Source organism: Pseudopipra pipra, chromosome 8 (genome assembly GCF_036250125.1).
Source record: "Pseudopipra pipra isolate bDixPip1 chromosome 8, bDixPip1.hap1, whole genome shotgun sequence".
In the NCBI taxonomy this organism is placed as follows: Eukaryota; Metazoa; Chordata; class Aves; order Passeriformes; family Pipridae; genus Pseudopipra; species Pseudopipra pipra.
In genome coordinates, this window is record NC_087556.1 from 7343761 (window position 1) to 7370964 (window position 27204).

The 27204-nt window shown below is 39.3% G+C and overlaps 1 protein-coding gene across 2 annotated transcripts in view; it reads left to right on the forward strand.

The window, feature by feature from the left end:
• The window catches only part of LOC135417851 (protein FAM13A-like), a 65467-nt gene that overhangs the window by 14141 nt on the left and 24122 nt on the right, over nucleotides 1-27204 (forward strand). For both annotated transcript variants that reach the window (XM_064662428.1, XM_064662429.1), the window contains exon 6: nucleotides 20718-20764. In XM_064662428.1, the coding sequence (XP_064518498.1) occupies nucleotides 20718-20764 (47 nt within the window). The remainder of the gene's footprint in view (nucleotides 1-20717; nucleotides 20765-27204) is intronic.

Here is a 27204-nt window from a genome sequence, read left to right on the forward strand (position 1 = left end):
CTCATCTGAAGGTGCCGTAAAAGAGAATTATGGTCTCCTAAATGGAATCTCCTCAGTTTGGAGGACAGCAATAATTTAACTGATGTTTTACTTTGCTAATCCCGTGACAGTGCTTGTTGAAGTAGCTGAAACCTTTCAGAACAAATGAGCAACCAGACAAACAGATACTTTCTCATGATCTGAAGTTTCCAGGTTAGACTAAATTATCTTGTCAAAATAATTTTTTTCTGGATAGGGGAAAACAGTTCCAATTCCTATTTGTGGCTCTTAACAAATTTTTTCCTAAATTTGAAGCGGTAGAGATGTGGATTACTTTATTTTATTTAAGTTCTTTACTTAGCAATGGTATATTTAATTGGCTTTATCTATGAACATAGCAAATCCTGCATGTACCATGTGAACTGCCAGGAGATTTGTCAATTTTTACAAAGGGATTGCTGTTACATTATAGGAAGATTTCTTCATAATATTTCCTATTGCACGGAAAGTCTATTTTCCCTAATCTTTGTAAATTTGGTAAAACATGGACTCATTAAAAATTACATTTTAATTTTTTATTTGAGTACTGAAGACCGGATGAAAAATGCCATACATAGAGATCAAAGTAGGACATATATCCCCACAAAAACATTGCGGCCAACAGATTGTAAGGATGTGGGTTTTTTCTTCTGGAAAAGCAGTGCAGAATATGTAGGCATAAGGATTTGATAAAAACTGCTCTAGCCTAATTAAGTTTGACTTAGAACAGCCCAGATGCATGTGGCTGGAGTACTCATTACTCCTTTTGGGTCTTCAGTGCCAGAGCCTGTCTGCCTGTGGGTGGAGGGAATAGGGCATGGAGCAAGTGAAGTCCTTTCCTGTGCTGTGCCTGGGATCCACAGCAGCCTTTCCTTTGTGCTGGTTTTCCACTTGGAAACGACAAGTGTGCCTGGTCTCCATTTTTTGGTGAACTGCAGGGTGTGGAGGAAGTGTCACTGATGTAATGTTTGCTCCAGCAGTGCTGGGGGTTCCTCTTGACTTGCTGTACAAGTGCTCCGGGACACTGCAGTCACCCTTCAATCCCACAAGTGGGTTCTGCTGCTGTCTGCATTTCTCTCTGCTCCCTTCCCATATATGTAGAATTTTTTTTTCTTTTTCTATTTCTTTTTCTTTGTCTTTTTTTTTTTTTCCTCTCTGGGGACGGCTGCACTAGGAGAGAAGCTTGGCAGGAGGTTTATCTGCAGTTTGTGAAGGGGAGCAATACCTGATGTGTTCAGAGTGGCAGCCAGTTGCTTTGCTTACTGACATCAGCTACACTACAAGGAAGAGGATTATAATTAATCAGCTGGTGTACTCATTAGGAGAACACAGATCTCTGCTTTCAGAGGATCTGTGTGGTCTTCCGCTGATGTTTAAAACATTTCCCACAACACCCAACCCTAAGACTTGCGACTCTTAAGATTTTCGGGCATCTCAATGGCTGCAGTGGAGGATGGAGCCGGCAGTGTTTTCTTCCACTTGGTGTCAGCATTGTTCTCCTTCACTTCAGAGCTGTTACGTGCTTTGAACATAACCCTTTAATATGTTCTGAGTACCTATCTTAAAATTAGGTATTACATTTCTATTTTTGTAATGTGTCAGAACATCAGCCTGTTCCTTCCTCAGATAGTTAACTGATATCAGAGAGCCATGAAGGAAGGGTATGAATTCACCTCCAAACCATTATGAAGTGCAAGTCTTTTTTTATTTTATCCTGTGTCACCTTTCTTACCTCAGCAGGACTGCCAATAAAATCTCTTCAGCTTTTGTATTCCTTTTCTTTGGTGAACACGGACAATTTGACTTGTTTGCTGCTGATTGGGGCTTTTTGAAAAAAACAACGTTAGATGTGAAGTCTTTGATAGGAAAGTCAGCCCTTGGGAAATTAAAAGTATTTGTACTGAAAGGCTTATGATATACAAGCATCAAAATATTTCAGCCTTTTAACTTGTCTTTGGCTGTAAGAGTAGCGGGGGAAGAAAGACATTATTTTAAACCCTTAGTGACTTTTCATTTCATGCAAGGTTAGGATCGAGAGCAGGAAATGTTTCAGAAAGGCAGGAAAGAAATGTACAATATAATACAAACCTGAAAAAAAAATCACTGTCAAAAAAAAAAAAAAAAAGAAAATCCAGCTTTTTATTTAGTTGTAGTTAGTTGTAGTTACAGAGCTGTGCGACAGTGAATTTAATGGGCATATTCTGAATTCAGAGTTTCCCCTCAAGCTGCCTCTCCCACACCCGGCAATTCCTAGATTGCTTTGTTCCTCTCTAATTAGTTTATTTCACCTACTCTAGCAAATATGCAAACATCCTTAAGCACTTAAACAACACAAATTGAGAGAAGAATAGGGCTAGCACTTGCGTGTAGAAAGGCTTGGCTGAATCTTGAAAGGATATTAGCATGTTATAGCCTAATGCAGTTTTACTCTCAGTTTATTTGGGTTTTTGCTGTAGAGCAGAGGCAGCGGTGTTTAATTTGTTTACTTCAAGTAAAAATGAAAATGTATGAGTCAGCATTTCTGCTGCATAGTTTCCAGATCTATGAAGCTAAATGCTGGGTACCTCTTTATTTTCCTATGGAAAGGAAAGGATGAAATAAGCCTGTAATAAAAGTACAAATGTAATTGAGCCAAAACCATGAGAAACAAAAGGAAATGCACGGCGAAGCTGTGCGCTACACCTGTTCCCCAGGGTTCGTGGTTAGAACAGTTTAGTCCTAGTTGTCTTGACTTACTGGTACATCTTCTTAAAAAAAATATTTGTGTGAGAAAAAGGGGAGGAATAAGTTGAAAAAGACCATTTTTAATTTAAGCAAAGATTGCTGCAGTTTGGATTTGCATGTATGGGTTGGTTTCTGTGGCTGGTAATTTAGATGGACGCTTGAAGCTGAGGTTCTGTCAGCACCCTTAATCCTGACCTTTCAATTTTCACTGACCATCTGCTTTAATTAGATGTTGCCCTATTCCCAGGGGACTGCAGATGTGCACACAAGGATTCTGGCTGGTAAAGAAATACTAGTGTGGGCTTTAGGCTGTTCTGCTGGGGCAGTCAGCTGTGTCTGGAGAGGGTCATGTTAAAGGATGCTGCTCAGGACTGAGCTTTTCTCTAAGCTATCAGGACAAGGAAATACTTGAGGGGTTGCTGCTGTTTCATCCAACGTTGCTTCCAGTATGCAACTGGAACTTTGCCTGGGAGTTGCTGGTGTCACTGGGGTGCATGTGAGAGCAGCTGTAGGAGCTCAGCTTTTGATTACGTCTCATGGATGGGAATTCGGGCAGAGCAGGGAGCCAAATCTACAGCTTAAAACTGACCTCCCTTCCACCTTGCCCTTGGAGTGGCTGAGAGATGGAGAGGTTTGCCAAGATGAGAACTGCTGGGACCTCTGCCTGGCATAGGCAGGAGACAGGCCTGGGTGCTGGGTCAGGATCCCTGAGCAAACCCTGTAGGCAGGGAAATGTAAAGCTACAAAAGATAAGTGTGTGGGTTTAAGCAGAGGAGGACAGATGTTATAAGGAGTTCTTCATGGACCTTGAGCTCTGTAGGTTTAGGATTTTTGTGTGTATTATTCATATTCTTTTACCCTCCAACAAAGACATTATGCTGATGGGACTATCCTGAAAGAAAAAATATACTACTTTAAAGAAAATTTAAAAAACCAAAACAAACCAGAAAGGAACATTTTGGTCTACTGCAGTCTACACAATGGCTTTAGTATTGTCATGGAGTTGTGATGGAAGTCAAGCAAAGAAATTGTAATTTAGAAGTCTTCACCTGATATATTTCAGTTCCCTACTTTCTCATTTGATTTTCAAACTCTCTGGGAATTCCATGGATAGTTTTGAGCTTTATTGGTCAATACAAGAGGGCCATGCAGCAATAATAGAGAGTGAGCTGGATTTGCTATAGGCAGCACACTAACTCAAAACCATGCAGTACCTATAGATTATGTTTATCTTTTGCATATTTTCATTAGGAAAGTATAGCAAGCAATCTGCTGCTTAATTGCAAGAAATGATGGATAAACAAAATATTTCCTTGGTTAAATGTCTGATCTGCTGCCTTACTTCTCTTCCAACTCTTGCTTTCATGTCCTTAAATGTTTAGTCTAATTTCTAGCTGTTCTGCTGATCATTTATATTCCATGATGCCTTCCATGCTTAACCAAAATGGTCTTTGGGGTGGAGGGTGGGAGAAGAGAAAGATACATTGTGTCTAAAATTAATATTAAAATGTCTACAACCAATCCAGATCCATGCAATTGTCATTCTTTATGAAGTCTGTCTGTTTCAAAATTCCACATAGCAAAACGAGGAGGAGATTAATTCATTTGTATGCTTAAAATTCACAGATATGCTGTTTCTAAAAGTGTGCTTAGGGATCTGCTAAACCACAATTTTAAAAAAGGAAAAAAGAAAACCCACACCAAACATCCAACTTGGCAAAGCTTTGCTCTGATTTCTGTTTTTAAACCTTTGCTAATATCTGAAACACATATTTCTAAGTTTTTCTGTGTTTTCCTCCAGTGAAGCCTACTTTATTTCTTTAAAGTAGAGAAGTCATATTGAGTCAAAATCAAAGAAAAAAATAAGAAGACCTTTATGTGCAGGAAAGGAGGGCAGCATTTTTTATATTCTTATTAAGCTGTCTCTCCTGAGAAGCTTGGCACTGCCACAGCCACTCTTTTCTCTCAAGAAAAGAAACTCTTCAGAGTGGGATATGGTAACTTCAATTAAAGGACAGGTCGACTCCTAAGAATACTGAGGGGAATGATGAATCTCTTCAACTTCTTCCCACTTAATAGGTTCTACAATGTGTAATCTTTCCCTCTTTGAAATTTTTATATAGCTTTGGATTTCTTTTTTTGGTTGAAATTAATTTTAGAGTTGAAGGGCTGCTGCTGTCCCTTCATGGTCATCACTTGTGGCTTTTCAATTAGTTGAAAGGGAGAAGAAAATCAGTAATGAAAAACAGAAGAATAAATTAACTCTTGGATAACAACTTACACTTCAATGCAGAAGTTGAGAGCAGTGTCCTCATCTCACCCTGTTGCAGCTTTTCCACTCTGAACAAAATATTAATTCTGGAAACTGCTACAAAGTCTTTAGGTATTCCCTTTTCCTTTTTCCCTTTTGACTCCTCTACCAATTTCTTTTTCTTGAATGTCAGTGTGTTATATACTTCTTTGAAACACTGTTGTTACAAAGTAGAACAAAGTCATGGTGTTAGAGAGTCTTTATTTTTATTTCTGGTTCCTTGTTAAATTAAAACAAATGGGAAGAAAATTTCACTAGTCCAACTCCACACTTGTGAAACTATTGGCTCTCAGTCTAATACGACACTCAATCATGGCTGGGCTTCGCGAATGAAGATTCGGGAAGGGCTCTACCCACGTTTGTCGCAAGCGCGCTGGTGGCTAAAAAGGCCAATATGAGACAGGCACGTCCGATTGCAAAAGGCACAGCAGAAAGACTCCTTAGATGGTGTATTCTGCAAGGCACGATTCTTTCTGTGCTGTCTTTTCTCAAGGGTGATCCTGTGTGCGTTCTCAAAGGCATCAGCAGCGTTATAGATAGTGCGTCTCCAGACCTCCCAGTTGGAGGCCAGAGTAGTCCATGTTGGTCAATATGGCCAAGGCTGAGATGTTGTTTCAGGGAGTCCTTGTATCTTCTCTTTGGGGCTCCTCTCATGCGGCAGCCGGTGGCAAGTTCACCACAAAGCAAGATCTTAGGGAGGCGGTGGTTGGTCCTTCATCCTGGAGACGTACCATGCCCATCACAGCTGTGTTCTCATCAACATGGCCTCAATACTTGTGACTGCTGCTTGCTCTAGAACAGATGTATTGGTCACATAATCTGACCAGTGGATGTTTAGAATTGTACGGAGGCAGCGTTGATGGAAGCGTTCTAGGAGACGCAGGTGGTGGCGGTAGATGACCCACGATTCAGATCCATATAAGAGAGTGGACAGCACAATGGCTCTGTAAACACTGATCTTGGTACTTTTCTTCAAGTGTTTATTTTGCCAAACTCTTTTATGATGCTTTCCAAAAGCACTGCATGCCTTTGCTAACCTGTTGTCTGTCTCCCCATCAATTTTACCGTCCGAGGAGATGAGGCTGCCTAGGTAATTAAACTGCTGGACTGATTTGAGCTCTGATTGGCCAATGGTGATGTGGGGATGATGGAAGACTTCCTGACTTTGACACTAAAGCAAGGAGAAATCACCTGTGTATAAATTAGATATTGTACTGATAGAGGTGATGTAAATTGCTTCTCACAGAGAGGGATGGGAAGGTTTCTTCCCTACCTCAATGCTTCTCAGCCTGGTTCTCTAGGTCTTGTTGCAGACTTTGACTTTTTGTTTTATTTTGACTGTTTGTTTGTTTTTCCCTTGGAAGGGAAAACGTTGCAGAAAATCCTAGTGCATTTCATGCTCTTCATTGGCTCTCAGTTGTTTTGGGTAGAGAATAAGGGCCTTAGCCCAAATGTTAGAAACCATCAATGGATCAGTGCCCAGCTATGCTACTGAAAAGGTTATTTCTGTATCACCTCTACTCTGATGAGGTGAAGCTCCCTGAGTAAAGCCAGTTTTGTGTCTGGAATGTTCTTGTGGAAAGGAGAGTACTGTTCCTGAACCAAAGTACCTTCAAGGCATTTTATGAGACGAAGTATTTAACTAATGGCAGAGAATCGTAGAATGGCTTGGGTTTGAAAGGACCTTAAAGATCATCTTGTTCCAACCCCTGGTCATGGGCAGGGACACCTTCCACTAGACCAGGTTGCTCAGAGCCTCATGCAACCAGGCCTTGAACATTTCTAGGGATTCACAACTTCTCTGGACAACCTGTTTCAGTGTCTCACCACCCTCACAGCAAAGAATTTCTTCCTACTATCTAATCTAAACCTACTCTCTTTCAGTTTAAAACCATTCCCCGTTGTCCTATCACTACATGTCCTTGTGGATAGTCCCTCTTCCATCTTTCTTGTAGGCTCCCTCCAGGTACTGGAAGGCCCCAATTAGGTCACCCTGAAGCCTTCTCTTGACAAAAAAAGAAATCAAGTTACTCTTCTCTTCTCCTCTGCACGTACAACAGGCAAATTCCCACCATAGCAGAAGCAGATCACAAATTCCATTGTGAAGATCATTAAGGTTAGGAAAAACCTCCAAGATCATGGAGTCCAGCCTTTAATAATGCTCTTCCAGTCTCATCACGCTAGGTGCTGCTTAGTTATTACCATGAACAGGTTGGAATATCTTAAGTGGAACACATATTTTCACTAAATAACAGCACCCTCTTGGCATTTTCACAGGGCATCTGCATTCTTTCCTCCAATAGGCAACAAGTCAACCAATTCCAACCAAAAAAGCTCACCATGCAAGTAAAACTATTGAGGGTTTGAAGGCACGGTTGGGTCAGGTGAAGAGGTGTGTGTTGTTCCTTAGTAATCCTTGTGAATTAACCTTGGATTCACCAAACAGTAGTGAAGTAGGGGTGATGCTACATTTCTTTCATTAGTGTGCAGCAAAAAGACCCTATGCAGGACAGCCCAGTGCTGTGCAGAGGGGCCACCACTGGCTCTGTGTTTCTCAGCAGGCTGGATTGGGTTAAATACGTATTCCTGAATGTGTTATGCATATATCAGTTGTTTTTAAATGATGAAATACAACAAGTTCAGAGCAACTGACTGCACTAGGGATGTGGCCAGGAATCTCTTTCATGTACTGTTTTCTTTTATTTTTAAGTAAGGTGGACAGGAGTTCAAAAGGGTGACTGCAGTCTCAACTGAACCTTTGAATAAAGGCTCTAAAGTGCCAGGAAAAATAGTGGATGAGGTTTCTTCAGTGTTGTCTTTCTTACTGAAGAGAGTATTAAAATAAAATTAAAAGAAAAAGAAAGAAAAAAAGCCTGTAGTGCTTACAAAATTCTTCTTAATCTTGCCCTCTCTCTTTTGGAGACTTAAAACCTGATTGAGGCGTAATCCAGAAAAACATGTCAAGAGGATTTGTTCATAAGCCTACAGTGTGTTGACATCAGCAAACTCTTACTATGGCTGTCATGTTCCCTATCTTGAAGGCTCCTTCTAATCTTCTGGCAGCATTCAAGTTCAGTGCTTTCCATTTTGATTGAATTAATTGGTGGGGTTTAGATGATTCCCTGATTCTGAAACTGTCAGAATTTTTACAGCAGTGTGTTTTTAAAGGCTATTTTTGCCCTATTTAATAACAAGTAGGACATCTGAGTGCATTTCTGTATTGTTTAAATTGAAAATACGTGGCCCATTTGGCAGCAGAGAAAATGGTAATTGAGAGCTATATTTACGTACTTATCTTGCCTTTAAGTTAATCTCCTGTTACTAGTCTTGAGCCTTTCAGGTTGCTATAGAAACTGCCACAACCTCCAACTGTGCCTCTCCCAAGACTTAATTGCATTCTGAGTTTCATAGGCTCCCTATTAACCACAGCACTGGCAGACACGAGCATGTTCCAGAATGAGTTGAATTAATGGTTCAGTATGATGTATGCATTTCTTAATATTATGTTTCCATATCCCTTTTCAAATTTTTCTTTACCAGCTGATTAAGCTCGTCTGTAACACCTAGTGATACCACAGGGATGGATGCTCTCTGTTGGCTGCTGCTATATTTGACGTTTTCCAGTCTTTGATGCCATCAAAGTAGCTGCAAGAGTCATTAGTTTTAAGGACCATTTTTTTTTCCCCTTAGAGAAATCAGATTATTCATGAGCTACCTTAGTTTTTCTGTGATTTCTTCTTCACTTCTGTGAAAGGAGCATTGAAGTGCATACCTGCTGTCTCAGTAGCTCTGGTAAGCTTTTGCTGACTCAGTGCTCTTAACCACAGGACTTTTGCTTGATCAGTGCGGGTCAAAGATGGGCAGTTTTTCAGTCAGGCCTGTTTTTAGGCAGGAAATACCAATTCATCAAAGTAGAAACTGAGCATGTTTATAAGCAAGGTTTGATAAGGCTTTTCTAGGGAATATTTATTATATCCTTGATGAAATTTCATGTAAAAACTGGGCTGATAATGCCTTGCATTCAACTAGTACAATAAAATCTCAGATATTTGTCTTCCCACTTGGTTCTCAGCACAACAGTGCTGTCAGTGCAAATACACTGTCCTTATAGATGCCATTGTGCTTTCAGTGAGGATGAACACTGAGAACTAATGGTTAATATCACTTGGTGTTCAATGAATTTAAGTTCAGAACTTCATAATTAAAAAGCAATCACCTCTGTTCTCCTCTTGCGCAAGAAGAGGACAGAAGAAGTATCCAAAGAGAAGGAAGAGAGCAAGCACTGTGTGCATTTCCACCTCCTCTTAAGCTCTCTGTCTTAGCTCTGCTTTGCTTGTGCCCAGTGGCTAAGAGATGGGGAATAGGACAGGCACCCTCTGTGCACTGTTGCTCTCAGATCCGGGATGTTTCTGTACTTGTGTTAATGCAGGCCCAAAGATGTATTTTTATCCTCATTAGAAAACACCCCAAAACTGGTGAAGGAACAAAGTCAGACTGATGCTTAGAAACAGAGCAAAGCAAGGATTTCACTAACATGTCACTTTAAAGTCTTCATGCACTTTGTCATGCTTTTAGACACTGAGCTTCCAAAGACAGCTTAAATATATCCATTAAAACTTTTAAAGTTTTCAAATGCCCTTTAAAAGCTTATGCTTTTCATGTGGTTCACTTTTTCCCCCCTATTTTGTCATTCTCTATACGTGCTACATTTCTTGAATTGTGAACTGATGGTCCCCTCTAAAAGTCTTTGTAATTAAGTCAGGTAAGCCAAGGTAGTTTGTCTGGCCTCAGCCTTACTGCCAGTATTTTTCTGTGAATTTGTGTGTTAATTTAGCTCTTTCAACAAAAAAGAGGAATTGGGAAAAGAAGAATTTATGACAATATTGTCTGGATTAATCTGAAAGAGTGAAGAGTGTTTCCCAGCATTCCCCCCCCCCGTCCCCATTCTCTTTTTTCTCAGATGCTTTTTCGTTACCTACCTGTTTCACAGTTCTCGCCACAGTGCAGTGCACAATCTGTCTCAGAACTGAAATCTCTTCCACGCCATCTCAGCTTTCCTTTTTAGCTGCTCTGTGAGCTTGCATGTTAAAGGGAGCTGAGCTGGATTTCCCTGCCAGCTCTGCTCAAGTTACATTTCCTCGATTGCCCTACAGAATGTCAACATATATTCTCAAAATCTGTGTGTGCTGGAAACCTTCCTCAAACATTCTAAAAACACGTACTTTGAGATGGGATTCATTTGGATTTGAATATAAAATCGGTATTGTTTGTTGGCTTCTTGTCATTCCTGAGAAGCCAAAGAGTTGCCATGTCTCCAAGTTGTCTGTGTCCATGAGCTATTTTCCAGGCAGTGACAGCACTTTATGTGCAGAAAGCACTGTTTGCAGTGTCTCTGTAGGCATTCAGAACAAAGAGTTTGCCCAACAACTGGACAGCCCAACGTGTGAGCATGTGGGGGGCTTGACACCAATTACATACAGTTGATAGCAACCTCAAAATAGAGAAAAGACTCATTAAAGGTTTGGGATGTGCCAATAGCAGCTTGTTTTACTCTTGTGTATTGCAAAAGCTTTTTTACACAAGCCCTAATGTCTTACAATTTCTGTAGTTTACAGTATTTTTAGTCTCTTCCTATAGTTGATGGTATGTTGGTAGGCTTTTCTACAGGCACATGGCATCTTTGGAATAGAGGCAGCTGGATGTTTAGGGTATCCCTGGGGCCACATTAGCTCAGTTCTGCTTAGGGAATGCAACACTTTGTCGCAGAGAGGCACTTACTGTTGTACTTAGCTTCTCCTGCTTTGCCAAAACTTGTCTTCAGGTACCTATTGCTCATTCTCCCTTCCCTTCCCTATTCTACGTGAGAAAGCTGACTCACAACCAGCTCTTGCACACTACCCAGAGGTGAGCAGAAAGTAGGGATGCTGCTTCTTTACAGCCTTTGTGCTCCTATTTGTCAGATGAGATGTAATACTGCCCTGGGATGTTTGTGTTGGAAGCCCTGCTTTTCCTGGGAACAGGGAAGATAAACAATGCAAGCTGCTGGCAGAAGTCAGGCAATGAGATTTAAGCCAGGTTGCTGAGTGGACAAGATTAAGCCTTGTAACTGACTTGTAACCTTGGTTTCATCTCCTTCCTTTGTTCCTCAGTATAAGAAAAGGTGGAGTGAAACTTGATCATAAAGAGAGTTCTGAATAAGTAGAGGCTCTGTTGAAGTGGTTCGTTCATGTCTCAGGCAAATATTCCCACTGAAATAAGGAGAAGCACTGGGAATGGGGTGCACAGGTAGGGACAGGTCATTCAGCAGTTCTTCTCTTGAGTTTGTATACTTTTTTGGGGTTTGTTTAGTGCACTAAATACAGATTTCCTCTAGCACATACTGAGCAAGATGGAAGATAACACTGATATAAAATGTGGGTAGAAAGTAGGCTCTGTAGGCCTAAACTTTTAAAATTCTTGGAATACAGACCTACTAGTTACTTTCAATGTGATTTATGTCTCTTTACCCCCCCATTTGTGCCTCCAGAATCAATCCCCAATGAAATTTCTACTTTCTGCTTTAACCCTGCTTACCCCAGAGGCCACTTAGCAGAAGGGTTTCACCCGTGTTAACTAAATTGGTCATTTTGTATGTCCTTGCATGGCATGCAAGGGAAATGAGTAGAGACTCTATTAATATCTCCTCTTATGTAAACAGAACCAATTTTACTCAATTCTGCAGCTAATGAAGCACTGTGGGAACAAGGCAGCCAGAAGCTTGGGAATTACTCTACAAGGAAGAATCTCAGTGTTTCTTGGCAAAAGCTACCTATGCTCTAGGCTTGCTTGGTAAGAGCCAACAGTAACAAGGTCTTGCTCTGAACAAGAGTTTAAATAAACAGAATTTTTTCTGCCTTTCTTTGAAAGCTCACACACAGAAATGCCTGTTTATTTCAAAGAAGGCTTAATTTTTATCTAGTTACAGCCAGATACCCAATTTTGAGGAGGGGTTATAATGAAAGAAAAGAGTAGTTGGAGTCCCAAGTGGGGACTTATGGAAAATTCTCTTTTCTTTATTTACTCCCAAATACTGACAGAATGGAAATAATTTTTTCTCAGTTTGCTGTCTGTTGATCTCCTTAATATAGAAAGAGAAAACCAAAAGACATAAGGTGACTTACTCAACAATAATTGAATTACCAGCATCAGCTGCTATCAAAGTCCTATTACAATAGCTACAGGGATAGCTGAAGTGTTGTAGATGGTCATATAGAGAATACCTTTTTGGGGGGTGATGGAGAAGGCTGTAATGGAGGCATTAGATGGTGTTAGATTTACAATGCCATAACTTCTAAATGCCCTTTAAATTTTTTCCTGCATGTATATATTGAATTAATATATTAAATGAGAACTTGTGGCTGGAAGGTCGGTATCTGCAATGCTGTGCCACATGCAGGTGAGCACACAGCCTCATGCATCCATCTCCCTGATGCACACTGATGCAGGAATGTGGGGAATTCTGCCAACTGCTTCCTATCTGGGCTGAACACTGATAGCTCTGGGAATGTGATATCAGCACCAGAGGTTCTGTCTGTCAAGCTGCAACCAACATTTATGCCACCTGATGCTCTGTCTCAGGAGATGCTGCCTCAAAGGAGTCTTCGATTTCTAAAGGCTGCCTCTGGCTGGGTAATATTTCAGTGTAAAGATAACATCATCAGAGATAAAAATAAGGAAAAGATGAATGATCCTGTTTATTTTTGAGTTATTACTGTTTGTTTTCCCTACACTGGAAGATATGTTTAAGGAGAATTTCAGAACATAATCTTGCACGCTAAAAACTGCTGCAGAGCTGGCAGGAACTGATACAAGAGAGGACAGGACGCTGCCTTAAATCCTTCTCCTTTGTGCATTATTCTTGCCCTTCCTTCATTAAATCCTATCTTCAGCCATCTCTGTCTTTCTGTTTTAATAACATGGTGAACTATGAATCTCAAACTCACAGGGAAAATGTGACCCAGTATATCTTCACAGCGCAGGTGAGAAGCAGGAGCCTGTTTCTCTTGACCTGTGTTTTTCAATTGCCAGTTCTCATTATGTCTTTATGTTATCAGCAGAAATATTAATAGGAAACAAAGGAATTACTACTGAATGTATTGATCTACACAATTAGTCTTCATATAAATCAGGATACATGCTCAATCTTTTTTATTCAGCACACATTGCAACAGTTGATGTGCAACAAGGTCATTTGCTGAGTCTTGTATCAGTAAAGGAGATACCAATCTCCAGAACAAAACTGAAAGAAATTTGGTATCATATATACAGCACCAGTGACAAAAATGAGCCATTTTATTCCAAGATCCCAAAGTAAATTTATAAAGCTCTGTATTAACTTGTTTTCTGGATCCAAACATAATAAAATGCAACTCATCGTTTGCTAACTGCTTAGAATTGCACCTGACTGCCTGAAAGATGTTCCTGAGGTCTTGGAAAAGCCTATAAGAATACGAAAAGGACCAAAAGAGCACAAAGAAAATCTCAATAATAGAACTATTTAAACCAATAACTTTTAAAATAATTGAGGAAGCATTTAAATTAAGAAATAGTCTTCATTCCTATTTCCTGGGAATGTGCACTGTGCAAGGAAATAGAAGGTAATTATGCTAAGAAGACCTGTGGTAAAATCTTTAATTATAATCATTCAGAAAAAAGTTAATTAAAAGCACATCTTTAATGTAGCAGAATGGTTTTCCCTACATGCCACCATTTGGGACTGCTCTCTTCTGCCCTCTCTGTTATTTAACTTAAATAGTAACAAAGAGCTGTGAATGTAGTTCTAATTTTCTCTTATCTGCTGAACAAGGGCATGTGTTCCAACAGGGTTTGTACAGAAGGCTGTAGTGTTTTCTTTTTGCAGGAAAAGAAATAATCTCTTTATTATTGTGGAAAGAAGTTAAAAGAGTAACTACAAAATTTGAATTTATAAGCTTCTTGGGAGCTAGCTTTTAGCCTTTTTGCTCCTGTTTTCCAGCACGAAGCAGATCAGGTGTTCCGGGAACTATCAATATCCCTGTTGATGGTCAGTCTGCTGAGACAACTTGCTCTATAAGCTGCTGGTCTGGCACTGCACTCACAACAGCTGCCACCTGACCTGAGATCCCTGTGATGTGATGTTTGGCCACGGAAATTATGTAAGGACATAGGGGGTGGGGGTGGAGATGTAAATGCAGCTGTGCAGTTGAAGTCTAGTGATGAAGGTGGTGTTTCAAATGCCTGGAAGGTTAAAAGTGCTTTTCTTTAAAGAGGGAACTTTGGTGGCATTGCCTGCCTGCATGGAGAGCACTGCCAGGCCTTTTGTTAATTAATCATGGCTTACAAAGGAGAGCAGAGAGGATTTTTCTTGGATTTTTTCCAGGAGTGGCTTAAGATTTTCTCAAAAGGTGGAAAAATTGACAGACATAACAATGCCTTAAAAAATCTGTGGAGTTGCAACATACCCCTATCCCAGACTCTTTTCTATGTGTTGTGTCCATGCCTAAACACTGTATGTTTTGGTGTTTGGTTGGTTTTTATTTTTTAAGCAATGAAAATTGTTTCCAAAGCATTTCTATGTCCCTTTCCCGAACTAGGCTGCACTAAATTATTACTAACAGGGGTATTGTTTCATTTAGCTACAGGCTTCCCAAATTAGAATTTATCTTACTGTGTTCAAAAACAAATCAGCCCTGACACTGTTGCAGTTGTTCTTGTTCCTGGCTCACAGAAAACCAGACTGGTAGTGAAATGCATCCTCATTCTGCTCCTTGCCCCCAAAAACTCAGTGCCAATGAGCACAATAAGACAATAAATTGATTCTGAAGCTTATAGGTGAGACATTAGCAGGAACTTTTTAAAAAGAGACTAAAAGGGAAGGGTTAGAACTCCTGCATCTTCAAAATATTTGTCTATCTGGCATGTCAAGTGCCAGAACAATTGTGTGCTGTAAGCCCATGTGTCAGTGGCAATTTGAGGTAGGTAGAAAGCTGACTTTCAGGCCAGCTTGAACAGTAAGTGAACAGGACAGGTTTTATTTTAAAGCTGTTGTGCAGCAGGCACTTTAAAGCTTCTCGTTAGAAATCTGTGAAGAGCCAATCAATGAATTTTATCGGGGAAAGTGAAGATGCTTTCTGAGCACTACAGTGAAGTGGCATTGCAGGGCCTCATGCTGTAGATCTGAGCTTGGGCAGGGAGGAAGAAACCAATAGCATAGGTAACATATTTAAACTGAGGTTTTAATATGCATCAAACATTTAAAAAATTGAAAAAATGTTATAGAGAAATATAATCACGGTAATTATCAAGCCTTTTTTTTAGGAGTTTAGTGTTTCTCACCCAGCTCACATGCATCAGTGTAAAGAAATGCTGAGTTCACAGTTATATCAGCTTCAGGAGTTAATAATGCAGTGAATGATTGCCTGTTTTTTATCAGCTCTCCGAGTGAAATTTTCAAGTTAAAAATAACTGTTTCTGTTAATGGAATAAACATTTAAAAATTTTCGCATGCAGGAGTTTTCACAAAATGTCCACATATTAAAAATAACAATATTACATTAAATTTTTATCAACTGAGATAACCTTAGTCTACAACAAATTGCTATTCCAGAAAAGCTGGACTAAACTTTTCTGGCCATAGAATGAGAGAGAAAACAGAGTCAAAACTAACACTTCTGTCTCTACTAATTTTCAATATTCTGTACAATAGATCCACTAATAAATTTTGAGATTAAAGACATAACTGATTGAGATAGTGAATACTTAAATATCTTCCATTTCAAGATATGTTTGTCCTACTCTGTTTCTATCATAGGTTTGGGTGTTTTTGGTAAAATTATACTTTTCAAAATTAAATAGATTTCTTAGGGGTAAAATCATGGATAGATCAAAATCTCCTAGGTGGTGCCTTTTAAAAGGTGAATTCTCAACAGCAAATGGCACACTAATATTTCATCCTGGTTAAAATGCAGATAAAATATTGCAATTAGTAAAGGTATAGGTTACAGCTGTAACTAAAAAAATCTTAAAAAATCTTGCTGGTTTACCATGGTACCACGGCCAATTTATTTAGTACATTCTGGATGTTACATGACCTCAGATTATTAAATGGCTATCAAACATAATAATGAAATAGCTTTCAAAGAGCATAGTAAACCTAATCATCTATAACAGTGTTACTGGGCACTACAATATAATTTCAAAAAAAAGTAAAGTGAGGTTTATAGTGATTCTGGCATGCTACATACTCAGAGAAGATGCATATATTAAAAATACATAAATTATTACATATATTGTTGAGGTCTGTTCATATTTTGAGTGCAAATTGTAGCTCCTAGTTCTTGGAAGTGTCAAAATAGCTGGAGCATAACTGAACCAAACAATGTCAGATATTGGCTCAGATTTGCTGTACCTATAAGAAACCCATTTTATTTTCTGCCAGTATCAGGTGATCTCTTAAAAATTATGTTCCAATAAAGTGTCACATGGGTGTGCTCACAGTGGTTCATTTTGCTGTGAATTTTCAGAACCATATTCAGCAATGTGTGCAACCTTTCTTTGAGACTTGGTGTTATACCTTCTCTCCCAACAGTGCTTTTATATTTACTTTCTTTTAATAGGAGGCCATAAAAATATATATCATAGTAAAGTTTAGCACAAAAAAATTAAAATGTTAGGTCTAAAACACCACAGGGAAGATGCTGGGTTTTGGGGATGTGCATTTTTGAAAATACTGCCTTATCTCTAAATATTCCTGCCACTGAAGAGGATGACTTTGGGGCTACAAGCCGGATTTTTTTGTATTAGTAGATTCTGGAAAAAAGTGCCTTCAGTGGCAACATTAAAAGCAATAGTATATTCTCTACCCACCTTCTGCCACATCATCAGAAAAGGGAGATCCTTCTTGGAGAAATGTGTATGGATAAAGAATGCTTTTACATGGGGCAAATGGTGGGAAACGTGCAGAAATGCTGAAGAGACACTTTAATTCGCAGGAGACTCTTCTGAATTTCTCTAGAATTAAAACTCCTGACACCTTTTAATATTTCTTTCCCGGTAATTGAACAGGGGTAGGCAAAGCCATAAGCATGCAACCTTCAGATCAAAAATGACCTCTTAGTACTTATTTAGTGACTTGCATTTTCCAGGGAGCTTGGAAATATCACTTGTATTAGAAAACTTGTGGCTGTAGAAAGTGTGAAAGTTCTGTTATGTACTGCCTCACTGTACTGATTGACATGAACCTTTTACATTGCAGTTTTTTGACTTAAAATAGTACTGCCCAACCAATGTCCCCCCCTTGGCATATTTTACTCTCCATTCAAACATCAGTTTGGTTAAGTGCAATATCTTTGTGAACCATCCTGCAGTGGCTTAGCTATTAGTGGAAGAAGCCAAAAAATTCAGAGCCAAACCCTAGCTTTAAAATGGAAAGAAAAAAAATATTATTGTGTTTGTTTGTGTTTATCAGATACATGATGTTGTTTATTTTGCTGTTCTCCTTTTCTGTGGCTTCAGACTGCTTAGATGGATTTTAAATTTTGAATGAGTTGTTAATTAGAGCAATTTCTTACACTAACTAACTGCAAAGATCCCTGGAGAAATCTGTTCTTTTGCAGAAATCTTTGTGAGATTAAAAAACAGTTATGTATGTTTTAGGTACAGTGACATAAACTGTGAAGCTGTGTATGCTATGCTTTGTCCACAGCTTCTACAGAGAGTTTATTTTCCTCATTTATATTGCAAAGTTCAGGAAAAAAACAGTGCCCTTTGTTGAAAAGGTTCCAGTGAAGACTGTGAAATAATTAAAAGATGATCAAAAACAAAAATAATGCTGACTCTTAAACCTACAGTCGCTGCAGGGACAGAGGGAGGCCTGGGTTCAATTCCCAGATGTTTAACAAAATATTGAAGCAATAAATAAGCAAAATAAAATAAGACAGCTGTATGGGGTGGGATGAAATGCTCTCACCCCCTGGAGTTTGCAGTGGTTAGGGAGCACTCCCGGGGAGATGTGGGAATTGAACCTTTCCCATCCTGAGTGAGAACTGCAGCCACGGAGCTCTGGGAACTGGCTGATTTAGGATTGTGGAATAACTCAAGACAGCAGACACCCAGGAGTTCCCAACCATCAGCCCAGCAGGAGTTTTCCTTGTCCCAGGGTGCCTGCCGTGTTCAGGCAGATGTACTGGCTGGTAAATCCAGCACATGGCAGCGCTGAAAAGTGAGAACTGGTACATTCGGGGATCAAGATCGAAAAATTGCAATTCCTTATTTACGGTCAGGAAATTTATAGTGAAGCTGGAATTTATATGCGTGTATTGGAGCAGGAGAGCAAAGAATGAAAGTGAAAAGGCTTGGGGTTCCCGACGGGCATTCTCACGTGCTAAACCATTGATCTGAGAGCTCTTGAGCTCATCATCTTCCTTTTCAGCTGAGCATTGTTACTGTTAGGGATGTAAATGAACGGGAATCGTGTAGTTCAGCACTATGCATGAAATTCCTGTTGGCAGGCACTAAGTGCTTTGTGTGTGTTCAAGATTAAGGTCTTGCTTTATTTAACAAGGCATTTCAGTGCTTGCCAGCCTACTTAGCAAGTGCTTAGCATATTGAAGTTCTTGGAATTAAGCACATGTGTTTCCCTGACTCGGGACTAAATAAGAAGTTTTGTATTTTCATGGTAATTATTCTAAGATTACTTGAGGCTTGAGTTAATAGAAAGTTACTTGATCACTTTTTGTGCATGACAAGTTCCTCCTGGGTAGCTCTGATTAGGTAAGTCGTGGCTGTTTAGTTACTATATGATAACCACATGACAGATGTAACTGTGATAACACTTTTCTGTCTATACTACAAACTGGTGAATATTTGTAATTACCTAATTTTCTAGGTCAGGCCATAGCACTGAGGCAGGAAAAAATCACAAGAAACAAAAGGATGAAAAGTGAATAGGGTATCAAATCTGGAATAGTTTTTCCAGTTTCCAATTACATCACTAACTGTCCAGATAACACAGGATGTGATTCAAATTGTCTCTTAAATTAAAATAGAGCCACTGAGGTCTTTCAAAGTGAAAACTTGGTTCAGTCTTAAATGGCAAAAGCTCCAGCTGGTCTGGGGAAAGACTTTTAAAATCTTTCCCCTTGGGCTACTTTGGTGTTCATTATAGATGTCTCCCTTATCCAACTAAGAGCTCTTACTCTTTTATATTTGTATCTACCGATATATTATATTTGTATCTATGCTAACCAATTATAGGATTATCATGGCTCTTAAATTGTGTAAAGTTGTAGGTGCCCTGAGCAGAAGGGAATTTAATACATGGAATACAAGACATCAGTGTGGAAAGCTGCAGAGCCAAGTTTTCTCAGGGAGGAGAAAAGACTGCACTCAAAGTTTGGGCTTGGGAAAGTTTTCTTCTGAATCCAAGCTGAGGTCTCTCTGTAGGTTTGAATTTATTACCATTTTAAAATAGTAAACAGAAAATAAAAAGGGAAGGACCAAGCAGCCCATCCCAGCTGCTGGTTGGGGTGTACAGAGAGCTACTGCCTCCATTGCTCAGGGTTGGGCACTTTGCTTCTGGCTCCTGCAATATGGCCAGTTCTGAGGTGCATTGAAGTTCCTGACTGTAGGAACCAAAATGAACTCGAGATTTTAGTCAGGAAAATTAATTCAAATGTTTTTAAGTCATATTAATATGGATAACCACATAGGAAACATAATGTTATATTTTTCGTGATTTAAAAGTTCTTATCTGAATGCAGAAAATGCCTAAAGGACATTTGACATTGAACTGAAATTTGAATTGAAATGGAATTTGAAGTGAAAGGACCATAAACAACTTCTGAGGCTCTGTCTTTCCAGTGCTTCATTCCAACCAGCACCTGGCAATTGTGCTGCTAATTGAAACTCCAGTGGACACATTACTGTGCAAAAATCTATCATCCTTTGTATTGATATTGTGATTTCCAGAAAGAGCAAGGATGGAAGAACTGTGGGCTTTGTGCATTTGAACTGACACATTTGCATGACCAGGTGTTGTGTGGAAACTTGTGTTGGATGTGTTGTAAGAATTGCTTCTAAGAGTGCAACCCCCTTTTCTCTTATCTGGTGTACATGTGTATTAAACCTTTGACCCCTAAATGACCTTAGACCTTTTTGATTGGCTCTGACCTCTTTATGACCTCTGACACTTTTGATGACCTTTGACCTTTTGGATACCTTTGAATGACCTGTTGACCTTTTCAGTTACCTTTGACCACATGGGTGACCTTTGAGCTCTGGGTGACCTCTGACCTTTTGGCAACATTTTTGAACCCGTGATGACTTTTGACCCTGCATGACCATTTGTCCTTTTGGATGACCTGTGAGCCCAGGATGACATCAGACCTTTGGGGATGACCTTTGACACCTGGATGACCTTTGGTGTCTTTTCCAGCTGTTTCTGTTAGGATTCTGTTGGAGCTTCTGGCTCTCTCACTAGGGCTGGGCTGCAGTCTCGGCTACAACAAGAGCATTGCAAACACTTACAAGAGCCAGAAGTACTGTTTATCCTCCTGAAAATAGCCAAGAACAGCACGACTGAACAGTGACCAAACCGGTCTGGAATTGAAATCCAGCCTTGTACATTCTGTTTCTTTTCTCTACACAGGGAAGCAACACAGAAGATGCAGAAAGAGACAGACTCACGTTGTTAAGGTAGGATGAAAACACCTCTTATTTAACTGCTTTGTAGAAACTTCTGATATCTCACTACAAGTTTGTAAAATATGCAATTATATTATATAATATACAATAATATCCAGATGATAGTTGGTTTGTTGGAGGAATAACCTAAAAAGGGAGGTTGTCAAAGTCTTAATGCTGATGGCATTAAGGCCAATGTCACCAGCGGACACTCAAGCAAATGTATTGTGGATTCATGGATGCGTTGTTTGCATGGGTTTTTTTCTCATTTTTCCTCTAATTTTTTATTTTGCTTATAAAGACCTATATCATGGGTCACGTGTTGGTATGACCTGAGCAGCTGGGATGAACCGCCTGGTTGCAGGAAGCTTTTGATGAGTTTGCACTGGTAGCGTGTTGCACCAGTTGGCTGAGACAAAATCAGAGTAAATATATCAATAACTGGGTGTGCTTAATCCTGGGAAGAGGAGATGGCTGACAGTGAGGTCAGAAAGCTTCTTTTTGGAGAGCTTTGGGGTGTGCAATGACTGTGCTTTATGCAGATGGCTAAATATTCTGGAGAGGGAAAAACTGATGTCTAAATAAAACTGAAATCCTTCCTCGTGTTTCTGTCAGAAAGACTTGGCTTTTATGAACCTGGTATTTATGTAAGCAAACAGCATTACGTTGTGCCCCAAGAGTAGATTTCCTTGCATTGTTTCTCCAGCAGACTTATCTGGCCACAGGGCCACAGCTTAGCCAAAAAATTTCTTAAAGGAATATTTTTACCTCTAAAACTTAAAACCACAGTAATGTGTTCCCACCCCTATTCACATTTTGGAGTAGAAATACATGGATCAAGATAACAGTTACTGGGAAATCATGGTACTCCTTCCAGTCTTTAAGATTTTGTGAGTTTTGTTGTGAGATTCCACTGAAACATCATGATGGAGACCAAGTTTGTAGTGCTCTGCAGTGAAAAAACTGAGGAAAAGTTGTTATGGTTCAGTACAACTTCAAGTATTTCCCAGATATTTTTTAACACCAGATACTGCTGAAGTATCCCACTTAATATTCTGCTTGCTTTGCCAATAATACAGCAGATTAATAAAACACATTAGGTAGGAAATAGCTTTCTGAGAGAGCTAGGAAAGATAATTCAAGGTTTTAGACAAAGCTACTGAAGCAGAAACAAGCTGGCATTTCCCAAAAGCTGATCAAATACTAGTAGAGCAATAAGGGAGTAGTAGAGCAACAAAGGAGTATAGCACATCATTTGGAAGACAAAAGTCAAGAGAGAAGATTTCAAAAGATACTACTTCCATTTGCCAGCAGATAGTACCTCCCAATGTCAAGCCTTTATCACCACAAACGTTCCCAAGCATTGTTGAAATGATAATAATCTGTTCTGTGAGGGGGCATCTTCTAAATCATAGAGGTTGTTTAGGTCTGGTGGAGGGCTAGCAAATACTACTCACTCATTGTTAGATCAGAGACACAGTGTCGGGGTCAGTAGATATTGGGCATTTTTTCTATATTTTTGATCATAATAGTACAACTGGCAATTGCTTTTTTCTGATCACACTGAATTTCAGTCCTTCCTTCCTACACTGTTGGTAAGTAATGGTTTGGAGGTTCATCTGGGTTAAAAAAAAAGCTGAGTTTCAGTATCTACAGTGAAGGGGGGTAGGAGATGGGGTGAAGGAAGAAAAAGGAGAAATAACTGTGTGTGTGTGTAAATGTATTTTATAAATGCTGGACTGCATCATCAGGGAGACTGTAAATGCTCAGCTTCAACCCTACTGGAACTAGGGAATTTTTCTTAGGGATTTAAGGTCAAATCCCTTTGGATACAGAGTGAAAGTAAGCCAAATTTTCAGTCTTGAGCTTGTGCCATACATTTTGGATTAAAAAAAATTGCCTCATCCTCAAATATTTTTTGGTGAATCCATCTGTCATGATTTTGTCTCACTAACTGAAATTTCTGCAGAAACCTAAGTTATGTATTCCTGAGACAGACAGATTCACATTTCTCAGAGAACTTAATGTTCACTGGTGTTCATTCTTTCACAACCAAGGTCTGGTGAAGATCAGCAAAAAGCTTTTTTTTTGTTTCCAGGAAATTAATTTGAATATGCCTGTCTTGGAAGCAGTGCTTTGTTTTTTGTTTAAGAAGTATTATCAGGTGGGCTATTTGCTGATGTGAACTTCCTCAATTGTTTGTATTAATTTTGTAAAAGAAAACTAAGTAAATGCTGTTGGTAAATATTCACTCTGCAAAGCGTGAGGGCAGTCAAAAAAGCTGTAACCCCAGCTGCCTGTTACTGTCACTCAGTTGAAGTGAAAATGCAGAGTAATTTGCTTGCAGCAAAACAGGATGAACTAATCATTTGGCCATTTAGTTGGAGTTAGTGTGGCACATTCTTGTCTGAGCAGAGATTGGAGCACTTGAATGAAGGGAGCTGACCTCCAGCAAACTGGGGCATTATTTGCATTGAGATACACTGCTGATTTAAAAAACAATTATCCAATGCCAAGGTCACTTTTGAAAACAGATCTGACAGTCTGCTCCCCAGAAGCTGTGTCCTGCACAGAGACCAATACTCATGCAATAGATATGTAGAAAGAGACCCACAGCCTCAGTCTGCTGTGATGGGAACAAGCACTGCCATTAAGGAGCCTGCTGGATGTATTGTGAAGCCTCCTGATTCTGAACCAAAGCGTTGGTATTTGGTTGCCATAAAGTCACCTTTCTGTTAAGTCTAAGCACAAGTAACTGCTGCCCAGTTTCTCCGTGAATACATCAGTGAAGAATGATGTTATCAAGTGCACATGACTGGGAAAGGACAGTAAATCTACTTCCTCTTTCCAAAATTCATGGCTGTTCTGAACTGAGAGCAAGACTACTTACCATGCACCTTCTTTCACATCAGGGACATGGAATATGTTCTTTGTTGTTTAGCACACCCGTGATTTGTTGCTATTTTCTTTTATAATACAAACAGTTTCAGTGAAAACAGGATGATGTTTCCTGTTTCAACTACTTTCCTGCCTTTTTTTTGATCATGTGCTCTTATATTCCAGAACTGAACCTTGTCCCAGTAATTTAACATTTATCAAATTCCTTTTATCGTGGAAAAGTGAGGACAACTCATATTTTAGATTAGCAAGCTACAGACTTTAGTTTTGTGTAAAAGGAGCTGTCTTTCATTTAGCTGGCTTAGTGTTATGCCCTTTTATAGTAAATCAGTATGATACCATTAGATACCTATTAACTGATTTTCTGTTTTGTTTCATAGAGGCTTAACTTCACTGCATATACAAATCTCTCAGCTGAGGAATCTGATATACAGAAATGTGTTTGATAGATGTCTATTAGTATGTTTAGCCGGCAGTTTTAATCTCTTTATATTAAGTTAGCTATTAAGGGCAAATAAAAGTGTCTGTCTTGGAGGACAGGCTACTGGCCTATACAGGAATCTGGAAATGCTGCAGGATATTTTTCCTTTGAAAAAAAAAAATGACAGCTTCATAATGTTGGGCTTTGATTTTTGTTACTCTTTTCTTGTAAAAGCTAATTGTTAAATCCAATTAGATTCTGCTGGCTGAATTCTAGGATATCTGCAGCAACATCCCAGGACACTGTAACCAGGGCAATGCCACTGGGCTGACTGTGCAGGATCCCAAATACTGCAGGATCCCAAATGTGCAGGATCCCAAATACTGCTGAATCAAGTAGGCACAAATAGCACTGCTGCTGTTCTGGGAAACTGGTCTTTGTCCTGCCTATTCCCATGCCAATCCTGTTCCCTTTTGGAAGAAGATGTGTGAAGTAACCAGAGCTCTTAGAGTATAAAATATTGGTGATATACAACTGATATATCTTGTCCCATCTGTCAGACAGGGACTAACAAACTACAGAGTCCACCAAGGCAAGTTTGAAATGGCTGAAGTGTGTTTTGAAAGAAGAGCCCACGAGGCTGATGTTTCACTTCCCTCCTTTGCTCTCCACATATTCTTTTCATAAAATATGTAAATGCAATGGCAATTTGTAGTGAAGGCCAAAGCTGGCAGAAATGACAAACCATGGCAAGTGTGTGATAAAACTTTCCAGGGTAGTTTTAACTCCGATGCTCTTCTGATCATACTTAAGATTTTAAACTGATGTTTTTTCTTCTTGATTCAGAAAAGTTGATCAAGGTTTGGAAATCTGTGGTTATGCAGTAAGCTTGAAATACCAGTGCCTCTTGCAGTACTCTGGGATTGCCTTTTTTTTTTTTTTCTCTCTCAGGTAAAATATATAGGAAATTAAAAACTTGATATTCATATATTCTTGGTCGTAAGGTCAGTGATGAAGACATATTAATCAGTAACTGCACTTGGCTTTGCTTTAGTCTCCCAAAAATCCCTTTTTACATCCTCTAGGTGAGAGTTTTAAAGAAACATACTGGTTTTTATGTCTGTCCATACACATACTCACGTACAGGCTTACTTTAGTGTTAGCTAAAAGAATGTGAAATTCTGTATGACTCATTCCTTTTGTTTTCAGGGTAGGTCTCTTTTGTCTTCGTTGTAGTTTTTTGTTTGTTTGGGGTTTTTTGGGTTTTTTTTGTTTGGTTTTTTTTGTTTGTTTTGTTTTTTTTTGTTTTGTTTTCGTTTTTTGTTTGGTTTGGTTTGGTTTTTTGTTTGTTTGTTTGATATTAATTAACCCAAAATAAACCTCGTTAAGGGGCAATACATCCACACAGCCTTTTGCACCAGCTTGACTAAACCAGCTTCATATTACTTCCCCATTGTATGCACCCACATCCTTACTGCAGAGTGATGTGTAATGTGATATACCACCGTGGTGGCTCCCTCACACCCACTTAAAAAGACCTGTTTTCATTGATGTTGCTGCTGCTCCCCTGCTTACATTGACCTTTTTCAGTCTGGGGGCTTTTTTTGTTTGGATTTTTTTTGTGTTTTGTTCGGTTTTTTGTTTTCTTTCGGGGGTTTTTTGTTAGTTTGTTTTTACAGTAATGTTTGTAACACTGATTCTTTCTGTTTATGCAATCAGGCTGGTCAAGAGAAATCAAGTCCAGTCATTTTGGGCATTTCCTGCAGGCATGTACAGATAAGTCCAGACTAAACAGATGCAGTCACATCTTCTCTAATGATTATAGTGAATGTGATCCACTGTCCAGAGTGAGCTCAGTCCTGCTGTTTATTGATACAGGGTATGCCACAGGGATTTCTTCAAGTGGTTTTGATGAGGATGCAGACATAAATTACAGAACTACACTTTCTAAGTAGGTTCTGTGCCAAATGTCAAGCTTTCATTTCTAACTTTGACCGTCAGAAAGGAAAGAAATGAGAATTAGAAGAAAAAAAAAATAGAGAAATTGGTAGAAAGGAAAGAATTTTTGAGCATTTTCCAAATGAAAGATGATAGTTTTCATCCAGTCCAGTAGAATTAAATCCAATAACCAGTGATGTGTGCAAAATCCTTGGAAAGTGTTGCCGGCAATCCTTGTAAATTGTAGCTCGGTGGATTCTTTTTTAGCTCCAAGGGTTTGACAGTGGAACCCTGCAGAAGTTTTAGGTTACCATATTTTAATCTGCAATTCTCTAAATTTCCCTCATTTTCCCTTAACAGCAGTCATTTAAATTTGCCAACATTTCACTCTTTTTTCAGGGAGCATGACAGCCTGAGGAAATAGCAGTTTTCTAGAATTTATGCCAAAGCAAAGCTTTACCTTAATTGCTGTCAAGTAGTTTATTTTTCTCACAGCTGTAAAGCAGGTGTCAGTATCTCAGTATAACCAGTGCTATAGTAAATTGAATGAGGCAAGCACTAATATCCCTGAAAGCTGAAACAGCTTGGAGGATCCTAAATCATATCAGCTGTGTGGCTGGAGCTGAAGAAATAGAATTACACGAACTGTTTCTCTATTGATTTCTTTTGAAAATACAATTTAAGAGCTTTGAGTAGTCTATGTAAAAAGAGAAGCCAGTCCAGTTTACACCAGAGATAATTTTGAGCTACAAAATTCATAATTTCTCCCAAGTCTGAGGCTGGGGTTGCTTTACTTCCTACTTACACAGTCTGCCTCTCCTATCAAACAGCAATGTTTCATCGCTGCCCTATCTGTGCACCTTCCAAACTGCTCTGGAATAACAGGACTGCATTTCTGATCCAGCTGGTGCTGTATCTTGACTGGGACCTGAATAGGATCACCTTGGGCAGTAGATACTTTGAGAGTGAAAGGTGTATAAAGCACCACAGGGAAACATTTTGTAGCAGGGCTGTCCCTCAGGCAGGGTTCTTTCACCCAGTGTGCAAAAATCAGGCAACACACTGAGTCAAAATATTTGATTTGATTACCATTCTGCACAACTGGGTGCCAGGCACATAACACAGCCAGCACTCTTTTTGGAGAAGCAAGCACAGTCTTATATACAAATAGATAACAAAGAATGATACAGAAACA